The sequence below is a fragment of the Lithobates pipiens genome, unplaced genomic scaffold (assembly GCF_037356315.1).
Source record: "Lithobates pipiens isolate NorthernLeopardFrog02 unplaced genomic scaffold, aLitPip1_a1.2 Scaffold_30, whole genome shotgun sequence".
In the NCBI taxonomy this organism is placed as follows: domain Eukaryota; kingdom Metazoa; phylum Chordata; class Amphibia; order Anura; family Ranidae; genus Lithobates; species Lithobates pipiens.
Window position 1 is genome coordinate 90,068,324 of NW_027507791.1, and position 12,541 is coordinate 90,080,864.

Consider the following 12,541-nt stretch of genomic DNA (forward strand, 5'->3'; position numbering starts at 1 on the left):
GTGTCTAGTTCCTCTCACCTCCTAGCCATGTTTTATAATCTAACTGCCATGTTGCAGTGTAAAAAAAAAAAAATAGGTGTAAGGTGTCATTTTATACATCGACAAAAGAGTGTCAAAGATACCTCTGGCACGACCTATTTCATTAAAAATGTTTTCACCTGTTGAACCGAATATTTGGTTTACTGTCTATCTTGACTCTGTGGTCTCTGCTATGTTTGCATGGGGAGGGCCTGCTTTGGGGAAGCACAGGAGGTTTATAGAGGATGGTGAGGAAGACCACAGTGTCCGGAAACACATCAAAAGTCAAGGGAAGGTGGTGTAATTCTCAAGCTGAAAGATTCCAGAGGCTTGGTTATAGGGAGACCTACTGGATCTTTACACTCAACACCATGACACCTGGAGGGTCAAATGAGGAACTAGAAATCAATACTATTATACTGTAGAATGCTTAGGGCTCACCTAATTTATTCCTTTTTTTATCCTTATTTATAATAAAAACATTCTTTCCTTTTTCTGCATGTTTTCTGATTCACTTATATGGGATGTATATTTTGAGTCATATTGTTTTTATTGTGTTGTGGGATCACTAATTACACTGCATTGAATTTTATTGTTTTCCATGAAGTTTTTATCCATTTCTGAGTATTTTAATTTCAATTTGATTCATATAATGCAATTTTTCTTTTTATTCTTTGTGTCGCCCAGTATGTTCATCATGTTGATCGGGGGACTAGAAATGCTACTTGTAAAACAGTTTTTCCCTTTTCTATATATATTAACCGTTCCCATGCACACATTTATATTGTGTCTGTTACATTGTTTTCTTTGCTGTCAGCGTTGTAGTCTCCTGTGCGGCCGACTCCACCCATCCTTATCCTATTGTTGCCAAACCGAGCTGACAGCTGAAAAGTCTCCTCCTTCCCTCGGGGCGGGTCAGCTTGAAAAATTAGGTGGGGCCTTGGAAACACATCACCTGCCCCCCTCCTGCTTCTTCTGGTCTCCTTTCAGCGACATGAGTGAGGGCTCGAGACACTGCCAACATTCCACTCCACAATGGTTCACTGCCTGTGCCCTACAAAGTCTCTCCAAATTGCTGAAGCTATCCCTACATGTTTGGACCAGCCAAATGAGCAGTATACAAGTCTTGTAGAGTTTGTATATCAAGCTATTTTACTAGCAGACTTTTGCCTCACAGTGAGGAGTAGATTTTGAGATATTGCATCTTTGGAATTACTTTGAAGTTTTGTAGTTAGATGTACTTGTTTTTAAGGGTCTGAAAAAGTCTTTCTGAAAAAAAAAAGTGGTTCCTTTGTGCTTGCACAAAATCTTGGTTGAATGCATTTAATGAATATTTTGACAGCACTAGTAATAACATTGCTCAATTTAAATATGGTAGTTTTAAATCAGCTTGGGTGGAGTTACTAGACGTCACGCCCCCAAATCAATCTGTCGTGTGGCGGAGAGAATGTAGGTGCATGGCGGCATTTGGCTTGTTTTTGTGAACCTAATATTGATGCATATGCCACTCTAATGCTTGTAGAAAGATTTTAAACAAATACTACACTACGAGTTAGACCTTTTACCCATGGTGTATGGCATGATTTCAGGAGCACGTGAGTGGATGTCAGCCTGGAAGTGGAGGATATAGGATAAGTGCTTCCAAATCAATGGAGACCAGGGAGAATAGTGGTGATATGTGGAGTGGAATGAGTGTTTGTGCTGCTTATAATTTGTCAGCCTGTCCGTCTGGCAAATGTGCATTTTGCTCACTTAGTGCAGGATAATTCAATGTTCCTGGTGTGATTTGAAGCACTTTAGTTGTGATATGGAAGATGGATATACACCTCAGTAAATGCTGATGTTTTTAGACATTTGCTATTGATTTAATTTGGGACTTTATCACTCCAGCACTTTAAATGTTTTTGAATTTTTTTAGCACTGTAAATTTGTAAAATACTAGTAATAACATGTTCAATTGAGATACAGTAGTTCCAAATCAGCTTGTATGGGAGCATTCTTGTGAATTTTTGTTCTAAAAAAGGGGAGTGTAGTAATGAGAACCTTTCTAATATAGATTTTAAATTCTTCCAGTTTTAGCAGTTCTCTACAGATTTGGGCCTGCCACCAAGTATCTTTGGTTATTGCATAGAAGTACCACAGAGAGGGGACCAGGGTACCACAGCTAACATTTTAGCATGTCATAATTTGAGAAAGGATATAAAACATTTCAAAATGGCATTTACAACTCCCCCTGTGGATACGACAAAGGAAAATTTTAAGAATAGCTACAGTATCTTGGACAGCAGCGTTCAAATGGAATACTTATCTAAAGGACAGTCTTTTTCCAGTCAACCATTTCATTGTTTTAGTGTTGAGTAGCAAAGTTACTAAAGTAGACTGCTTTGTGGCTCATACACTTACAAAAAAGAAAATAAGGAATTCGGTGAGTCAGATTATACCAGCAATTTATTAAATTATAAAAGCAATTAAATTATACAAGCAAAATTAAATCTCCATAAACAGTATATCTCCACATTGTTTTAAAATCATTTAGAGCCCATAACATGTCAAAAAGCAACAGGCTGGGGCATTTATTGCCAATCCAAGGCAACAATGGAGTTCAGCTGGTGAACAGTTAATTCCATCTAAAGTGGTTTTAAAGGCAGAAGGTTTTTTTACCTTAATAAATTCCCTGCATTAAGGTAAAAACCTTTCTACTGTCAATCACAGCCAGTGAGGAGGGAGTGGGGGCGGGGGGGTCCAAGCAATGCTTTGTGTGTCTTTTGGACACACAGAGCTAGCTCAGGAGCGACCATGCACAAGCGACTTGCTATTGGGGTATTCTGGGAGGAGCTAGAAGCACTGGCGGATGACCCGAGAGAGGAGGGAGGTTGGGGCTGCTCTGTGAAAAACCATTGCACAGAGCAGGTAAGTATGATGACATGTTTGTTATTTAAAAAAAAAAAAAACAGGTCATGTTTTCAGTATTTCCCTCAGATGAAACGGCTGTGGTAATTACTAAGGCAGTGAAACTGATCAAATTACCTGTGTGAAATAATGGGGAGCCTGAAAACATGACCTGTTGGGGCGCCTTGAGGACTGGAGTTGAGAAACACTGCTTTATTATTATTATTCAGGATTTATATAGCGCCAACAGTTTCCGCACCGCTTTACAACATGAGGGCAGACAGTACACTTACAATACAAATCAATACAGGAGGGACTAGAGGGCCCCGCTCGTTAGAGCTTACAATCTAGAAGCTTTAGAATCACTTTAAGAAAATGAGCTTCACTATCAAGTAGAAGTGCATGCCTGTTTACACCGGGACGTGGTGCAGGAAACCCGGATTCAGTGCGCATTTCCTGCCCTGTGTTCAAAATGCATTTCAGTTGCGATCTGCAGCTGGTGTCAAGGTTACGTTAATGATACTCCAAATGCAAGTTGCAAACAGTGTCATGCAATCCAATTGCAGTGCATTTTTTAACCACTTGCTGACCTGGCCATAGCTGAAAGACAGCTGCAGTGTGGTTGGCTTATGGGAGGCCATCCATGGATGTCCTCCCAAAATCTTGCTCCCGTACGCCCCCTGGGGAGCGCACCAGGCAATATCTGTGACCACCGAGTCCAGAGGACCAGGTGCATCACGATAAATGGCCGCTGACAGTGGCCATTTACCACCGTCAAATGTCCAATTCCAAGTATCCTGTCCAATTCCTCTCTCCCCTCTCTGTACCGATTGGTACAGTGAGAGGGGAGAGATCAGGTGCAGCAGCGCTGTGGGCTGGATAAGTACTGCCCATAGCACTGTTCTGTGTCCATTCCTGTACTCGTGCAGCCATTCATGCTCAGCCGTCCTCAGCAATACTCATCCATCCTCAGCTATACTCATCCATCCATCCATCCATGCTCAGCAATACTCATCCATTCCTTCATGCTCAGCAATACTTATGCATCCATGCTTAGCAATACTCATCCATCCATGCTCATCCATCCTCAGCAATACTCATCCATCAATCCACCCTCAGCAATGCTCATTCATCCATCCATCCATGCTCAGCCACTCATACCCATCCATGCTCAGCAATACTCATCCATCAATCCACCCTCAGCAATGCTCATCCATCCATTCTCAGCAATACTCATCCATCCATCTTCAGCCATCCCCGAGCCAGCCATGCCATCCATACCCAGTTATACTCAGCCATACCCAGCCATCTCATCCACACTCAGCCATACCCACCCAGCCATCTCATCCAAACCTACCCAGCCATACCCGACCCAGCCATCCCATCCACACTCAGCCATACCCACCCAGCCATCTCATCCAAACCTACCCAGCCATACCCGACCCAGCCTTCCCATCCACACTTAGCCATACCCACCCAGCCATACTCAGCCATCCCCCATCCATGGCTCATCCATGCCACTACAGTGCCTCAAAGTGTAATAGGTAGTCAAATTAGATTTGACATTTATGCCCCTAGAACGCCTGATGGTGCTCCCTTCGTGTTGTGCTTTGTATGTGGCCAGGCTGTGTAAAAGTCTCACACATGTGCTAACACCATACTCAGGAGGAGTAGCAGACAATGTTTTGGGGTGTAATTTTTGCCATGTACATGCTATGTGTTAGAAATAGTGTATAGTGTATAAACAGACAACTTTGTGTAAAAAAATAAATAAAAATGCATTTTCATTTTCTTCCCACATTTTCCAAAAACTTGTAGAAAAAAAGACTTGATATGCCTCATAGATTAAACATTGGGGTGTTTTGTTCCCATAATTTTGCATCAGGGCCTTCAAAAGTGCAAGAGGTAGTCAAGAAATTAGATGTGTAATTTATGCTCCTCGAACACCTGAAGGTGCTCCCTGCATGTTGGGCCTTTATATGTGGCCACGGTGTGTAAAAGTCTAACACATGTGGTATTGCTATACTCAGGAGGGGTAGTAGAATGTATTTTAGGGTGTAATTTGTGGTATGCATATGCTGGGTGTGAGAAATAACCTGCTAATATAAAATTATTATAGAAAAAAAAATCTCCAAAAAGGTGTCATTTGGGGGGGGGGGGGGCGCTATTTGTACTGTCCCAGCTTGTTAGGGTCTCCAAGTAATGGGCTGGGCTGTCAGTACTTCAAGTGTGATACAGACTGGGGCAGATGAGTGCCGGCGGTAAAGCGGCGATATTTTTAGCGCCGCTTTACCATCGTTTAAGCAGCGCTATTCGGCCACTAGCGGGGTGGCTTTAACCCCCCCCACGCGCTATCGGCTGAAAAAGGGTTAAAACCATCAGCATAGCGGCGCTGCAGCATCGCTGCATACACCGCTTCTACAGAGCTGCAAAGATGCGGCTTGCAGGACTTTTTTGACCGTCTTGCAAGTGCACCACTCCAGTGTGAAAGCCCTCAGGCTTTCACACTGGAGACACAGGAGAGGCTCTTTACAGACACTACTTTTAGCGCTGTAGCGTCTCTAAAACGCCTCAGTGTGAAAGTAGCCTTAAGTAGTAGTTTGTTTGCGTGTGAGATGACTGCACTTTTTTTAGTGGTAGCTGTGCGATTCCTAATGTAAATTGCAACTGAAAAAAAAAAAAGTTGTCCTCTAAGGATCGAGTATGGGAGGGTTATAACCGTCAGGTTTGGGGGGGGGGGGGTTGTTTGGCCATCTGTATCTCATTGAGGAGCTTTCCCTTCACTTTCTGACCCGTAGCCAAAACTGAAAGTGAGAAAAAAAATTGCTCTGAAGTTAGGAAATCCCTAGTTGTCACCAGAACTAGTGTCCCATTGAAAAATGTCTCCTCTATTCCTGTTATGGTAACAACCCAAAATTTGGGATTTTGCTTTCACTCTTGGTGATGATAGTAACATAACAAATAGGACAATAGGGTGAATCTCCTCTAATGGGGGCACAGACAATGGCAGGTGTTTAAACATTCTTCATACTACCCAAATCTAAAAACAACGTTTTGGCTTTATTCATACTCTAATTTCAGTTTTATGTAATCGATTGCAGCAGGAATTCACAGAGCTCTTTAAATGACCAGTGAGAGTGTCTCGTTCCTAAAGCCTGTGCGGGGGAAGGGTATTTGTCTGATAACCAGTCATTTTTAGACCATGCAAAAGTGGTATGTAGCAGTATGTTTAATGCTTTTCGGAGGCAGGGCCATGCCTCCTTCGAAAAGCCTCTGATGGAGGTGTGACCCTGCCTCTGAAACACATTCTTATTGGCCGATTTCTACAGTAGACGGAACCAGGTTTTGACAGCTCTCCCTTGCTCCGTCACCGAGCTTTGCAGCTGGCATCTCCCCACTCTCACTTTGACAGCATTGAAGACTTGCACACAGGGCATACGCTGCTGGTTCCACAGGCTCCTTCGGATTGATATTGTCATCCTGCTCTCACTCTGGAACAGTGGAGACTCACATATGCCGTACGCGTCGCTGGTTCCACGGGTTCCCACGCACTGTTACTGTCACCCTGACAAGCCTGCTATACTTCACACAATGTGAGTGTATTTTATGCTTGTTTATTAACTTTTTTATGAATTAAACATTATTGCACCAGAGGTGGCTTGGCGCTTCTCTCCCCCACCCTATTTTGTTTTTACAGCTATCGGGTCCCCAGCCCACCACCAGGAGCAGTAGTTTTTGAACTTTTCATGTATTTACAGGTGACCCCTGATTATACTTTTGGGACTATCTTTTTCAATAACTGACTTTTAATGGACTGATCTAATTTTTAAATAGTTAGGATTTGATGTAGACACTACCTATGGCTGAAAGATTATAGCGCTGGGTTTTTCCTTTTGCTTCACTGTTAAAACAAACCTACCATAAAAATGATATACTGGTCATTTCTTTGTTAGTGGGCAAACATTCAAAATCAGAAGGGGATCAAATACTTTTTTCCATCACTGTATCAACTGATGTTTAAAACCTGCTCAATCATGTATACATTCTACATTTTAGCAGTCAAAGAGAAATAAAGAGGGGAACAAGAGGGGTGAATAAGCCTTGAAAAAAAAAAAATATCAAAACGGGAGCAGACAGAATCTGGAGCAGCTGTGCATGGCAATCCAATCAATCTCTATCTTCAAACACCTGTGTGGGTTTCAGCACAGATGTCAATGGAAATCGGACCCCAAAATTGCCAAAAGTAGTACAGAAACTACTTTTGGGAATAAGTGCAGAGTCGCACCGATTCGGACGCTGGCATTGCCACTGATTTGGCATGTGCTTTGTCGTGTCAAATCGCATCAATGTAAACCAGGGCTGAATAAGGGTTTGAAATGTTTTTTTTCCTGCCTTGAAGAAGACTCAGCTATGAATAAACACCTGCCTTGATGGTGTGAAACACATTAGTGGTTTATCCTTGCTGTATGGATTCATATTAATAAAAAAATCATTTATCATTGGAGTGCGGCCTTCCAAACTTTTTGGTCAAATTTAATTTTAATTGTTGTCTCAGTGAGCAGCCATTGAAGGGAAAGACTAAGCTTGGCCTGACTTTTGCATGCAACGTTTGCATCTGTGGATATTAACACAATGGGCAACAAAGACCAAAGTGTGTGCTCATTTTTTTTTTTGTTTAGTGTACTCTTTCAAACAGGGCAGTTGCAGTGCTGCAGACAAATGTTAAGTAAGCCTGCCTAGTGCTCCCTTCTGGTGCACAGGCGAACATGCCTTACCTCAATAAAGCTGCAAATGGGCGGTCAGATTAAGATATTGACATACATTTTACTTTTTTGAAAATCTGCTTCAGATAATAAAGTGATGTTAGTGATGCCATAACAACAAATAATTTAATTCCATAGTGCACCCTGTGGCTAAAGCAAAAAGTAATGTAAGTATTTGTTTTTAGTTTTGGAATTCGTTTCAGGACTCAGAAATGCTATGCACAGCTTACTACCAACTTCCATGCAAACTCACCCTAATATAGCTGATCTTGCACTTCCGTCATTTCCATTCCTTATATGCCTTGGTATGCAGCAAGGTTTACTCTTCGTTCTGTTTCTCTCTCTCTCTTTCTCTGTTGCAGATAGTTACAAACAAAAGCATAATCCAAAAACAGCCGACAAAGGTACTTAAATGTTATTACCTTTCACCTTACCTGTACAATATGTTAAAAGTACATGAAAGATGAATAGGATCAGGCTGTACCTATTTGACTCATGGGGGTTGATTTACTAAAACTGGAGTGCAAAATCTGGTGCAGCTGTGCATGGAAGCCAACAGACTTCTAAATTCAGCATTGACAATAAAACCTGGAAGCCAATCAGTTTCAGTGCAGACCTTCGCCAGATTTTGCACTCTCCAGTTTTAGTAAATCAACCACACGTTGTTCTCTTTTCAAATGACAGTTTGGCTGACTATAAGTGAACATTATGCATATGAATTGCCCAAAATGTTATGTCGGTCTAGCTAAAATTAGATTATGCTTGTGACAGTTTAAATGCACCATAAAATTTAATGTTATAACAGATATTGCACATCTCTGTTTGAGTTTGCTAAATGTAAAGGTTCAATTATATTTTGCGTATTCCTTAATACATTTTTGTTGAAAAATTATTTATTGTATTCACATGTATTGGCATTACTGAAAGTCTATGTAAACTGTTTATATTACTAGAGCACCTAGATATGATTGTGCTAGTCCACAAATCAGTCTGATCGTGATCTTGGACATCTGTATGGTATACAATAGAGTGATTGGGTCAGTTTGCATAGATCCAATTGTATTACATATCACTTTGTAAATGTATGCTTACATTCATAAAAGTGGAACTTCACTCTCTCAATCAGAATTGCCTATTGTTAGTCCTAATACATAGATAAGGACAGATATAATATTTACTGGCGTTTGAAGTTTTTTTTAGTATGTTTCCTTAGTTACTATCTGGTTTCGAGGTCTAGGCAAGTTATATCATACATCCCAGGAGTCTTCTGGAGAGGACGATGAGTGTTCTCAGCTAAATACGCTCTCCTGCTTGTATGCCTGAACTAAGGGCAGATGAATTCCAGGGAGTAAATGCTACATGAATCATCTGCCCTTACTCAAGATGGCCACAACCAGAAATGCCAGGGGGATGTTTTTCAAAGGGATCTCAACAAAATAAACAACAGAGAGGGGGGGGGGGGGGTGGTTAGAGTATTAAAATTGAAGTAAATAGCATTTTTGCTTTGTGGTGCTCAGATATAGTACCTCTTTCATTTTATCACCAAAAATTTAAATTTTATATCTTTATGTTTGAAGCCTGAAATGTGGCAAAAGGTTGAAAAGTTCAAGGGGGCCGAATACTTTCGCAAGGCACTGTATATGTAAAAAAAGGAAAAAAGGAATATAAAATGTATGTCCACTGAACGATTTATCAGTCATTACATGATGGCATCATCGTTTGCAATCGTGGCTGAATCGTGGCTGAACGTTCATTTCTTGAAATTGGGTTCGCCCGATTTTTCGTTTAGTGTATGGCCAGCATAAGCACTGCCTACTTTAAACTGAAGTTGGTATCTGTGTAAAATGCTGATGTTACCTTTTTACAAATTTAAATAAAAATGTATATACCATATATACGGTACTGTGCAAAGGTTTTAGGCAGGTGTGAAGAAATGCTATAAAATAAGAATGCTTTCAAAAATATATAGATTTTAAATTATTTTTATGAATTTGCAAAATGCAAAGTGAGCAAACAAGAAAAATCTAAATAAAATCAATATTTGATACCGGGGGGGGGGGTATCATGAAATCAGGGAGCCCGTGTGCAAGATAAAAAGTGGGCCTTAGTCATTGATACATGAATGACCTGCCCTGTTGGGGGGGGGGGGGGCCTTGTCTAAACAGACCCCTGACATCTCCCCTTTGAGACAGAGAAAGGGACTGAGGATGAAGATCAAAGATTCCCCAGTACTTTTCTCAGCATTGAAGATGAATGGACAGGAGACAGAGACTCATGCCCATTCATAAACTGAAGCAGAGTAACACAAGTTACTCTGCTATCACAGGACACACGAGTGATTGGTAGCAATCGCACACTGTGTCCAATTCAGAAAAAAAAAAGGGGCTGGTAAATCACATATTTACCAACTTCTTCCTCCGCTCTGAATCCTGTCACATCCCCCCAACAGCAGCTGGTGGGGAGAGGAGGGATGCCTCTCCTCTGTGGGGGGACAGAGGGGGGAGGAGGAGCATGGAGGGGGTAGAGGAGGAGGACACAGAGGGGAGCCAGAGCCTAGAGAAGGAGGACACAGAGGGGCACTGGAGCCGGAGGAAGAGGACATGGAGAGGTGCTGGAGAGAGGAGGAGGAGGGCATGGAGGGGCACCAGAGGACAACACTAAGGGGCGCTGGAGCCCAGAGGCAGAGCACAGTCGAGATGATCGGTGCAGTGGGAGGGACAGTTGCAAGCCCCAATCTCCCTGTATGGCATTTCAGCTGGCAGCTGCGGGAGAGAGAAATGTCAGATGCTTCACTGAAGGCTATACAGGGAGATCGGTGCTTGCACCTGTTACACACCCCCCCACACCCCCCCCCGGGGCCCGTGTGCAGTGAACACCCTGCACCCATGGATGATACGCCACTGTGACTGCCCTTTAGCTTCAAACCAGCATCAATTCTTAAGCCCAGTACACACTGCTAATGTGTAGCCTGCTGGGTTGAATGGAAAAAAAAACTGACAGCTCAGATCATACCACTGTACTATCAATCTGATGTTAGTAAAGCGATCTCCTGTGCTGCTCTATTGTGTTCTGACAGAGGGACGCCTCCCCCTGTCAGAACACTCCAGTCCGCGATCTCAGCCATTGGCTGAGAACACTGATTGGCAGACTTTTTTTTTAGCATATGCCCCTTTGCCCCCTTTTGGTCATGCCCCAATTCAGCCAGCTTCTGTCGGATCCGGCTGCAGTACACATGGGCTGAATGTTGGCAGGTTTCTATTGAGCCGGCCGATGCTACCCAACATTTGGCCCGTGTACGGGGCTTTACTTTTGCACACAGTCAGGGATTTTGTAGGATTAGAGGCAGGTGTATGATTAGCCAATTATACCAAGCAGGTGCGAATAATTATCAATTTCATATGCAAGTTGAAAATAGTCATTAACTGAAACAGCTGTGTTGGAAGCTTAAAACTGGGTGAGAAACAGCCAAACTCTGCTACTAAGGTGAGGTTATGGAAACAGTTATATGTCACAGGTCATATACAATGATAAGAGCACAGCAACAAGATACAAGGTAGTTATACTACATCAGCAAGGTCTCCCACAGGCAAAGATTTCAAAGCAGACTGGGGTTTCAAGATGTGCCGTTTAAGATTTTTTTGAAGAAGCATAAAAGAAACTGGCAACGTTGAGGACCATAGACACAGTGGTGGACCAAGGAAACGCATGCTCGGTTCAAACCTTAACCGTCTGCTGATCGCACAGCAACGCTGTGCGTCCCTGTTCTAAGTTTCAGGGCAGAATATGTGCCGGAATTCAGCCCTAAAAACTGAGCCAAAGACACACATCGTTTCTGTGCCGTGCGCTCCACAGCCGCCCGGAGATATATGAACTGGCTCCACAGAGAGCCAGTCACATTCTCCTACTATGCAAACTGAATTCAGGGAAACCCTCATTCAATTCGCATAGGTGTGAACCCAGCTTCAATGCAGCACATCAAAGACACATCATGCTCACTTCACTTTTGACATTGGAAGATGTCAAGCAGTGCCATCAGCAGCACAGAACTGGTGGAAAACAGAGGGGCCCAGGTACACCCATCTATTGTTATTGTCTGGGCAGAAGTGGCCTTCAAGGAAGAATTTAGGCCAAAAAGCAATACTTCGGACATAGAAACAAGGCTAAGCAACTTAACTATACATGAAAACACAGGAACTGGGTGCAGAAAATGATCAGCAGTTGCTCTGGACTGATAAGTCAAGATATGAAATAGTTAGCTGTAGCAGGAGGCAATTTGTTTGCCAAAAGGCTGCAGAGCAATTCAATGTGTATCCGCAGGCCACAGTGAAGCATGGTGGAGGTTCCTTGTAAATTTGGGGCTGCATTTCTGCAAATGAAGTTGGAGATTTGGTCAGGAGCAATGGTGTCTTCAATGCAGAGGTGTGTGATTGAACCCAAATTTATTCAGCAGCAGGACAAGGGCCCCAATGTCCTTAAGAATTATCGTCAATGTAAAGAACAACACAGAGTCCTGGAAGTGATGGCTTGGCCCCCATAGAGCCCTGACCTCAACATTATCGAGTCTGTCTGGGATTACATGAAGTGGCAGCAGGATTTGAGACAGCCTACATCCACACAAGATCTGTGGTTAGTTCTCAAAGATGTTTGAAACAACCTACCTGCCGGGTGGTCACACCAAATATTAATTTGGATTTCTCTTCTGTTCATTTACTTTCCATTTTCTTAATTGCTAAAAATAAACTATTAACACTTCTATTTTTAAAAGCATTCTTAACGGCATTTTTCACACCTGCCTAAAACTTTTGCACAGTAGTGTATATGAGGTGTGTCATTAAATAACGAGACTGATTAAATAGCTCACCTTTATTTAT

The 12,541-nt window shown here is 42.4% G+C and overlaps 1 protein-coding gene across 8 annotated transcripts in view; it reads left to right on the plus strand.

Moving 5' to 3' along the window:
* DPF3 (double PHD fingers 3) overlaps nt 1–12,541 on the plus strand; it is a 717,329-nt gene that overhangs the window by 539,653 nt on the left and 165,135 nt on the right. For 6 of the 8 annotated variants that reach the window (XR_013264877.1, XM_077464591.1, XM_077464596.1 and 3 more), the window contains exon 8: nt 8,033–8,074. The exons of the other annotated variants lie outside the window; for them this stretch is intronic. Coding sequence is in view for 5 of the 6 variants with exons in the window: in XM_077464591.1 (XP_077320717.1) it covers nt 8,033–8,074 (42 nt within the window). In the remaining variant the exon portion in view is untranslated. The remainder of the gene's footprint in view (nt 1–8,032; nt 8,075–12,541) is intronic. 8 annotated transcript variants of the gene reach the window in all.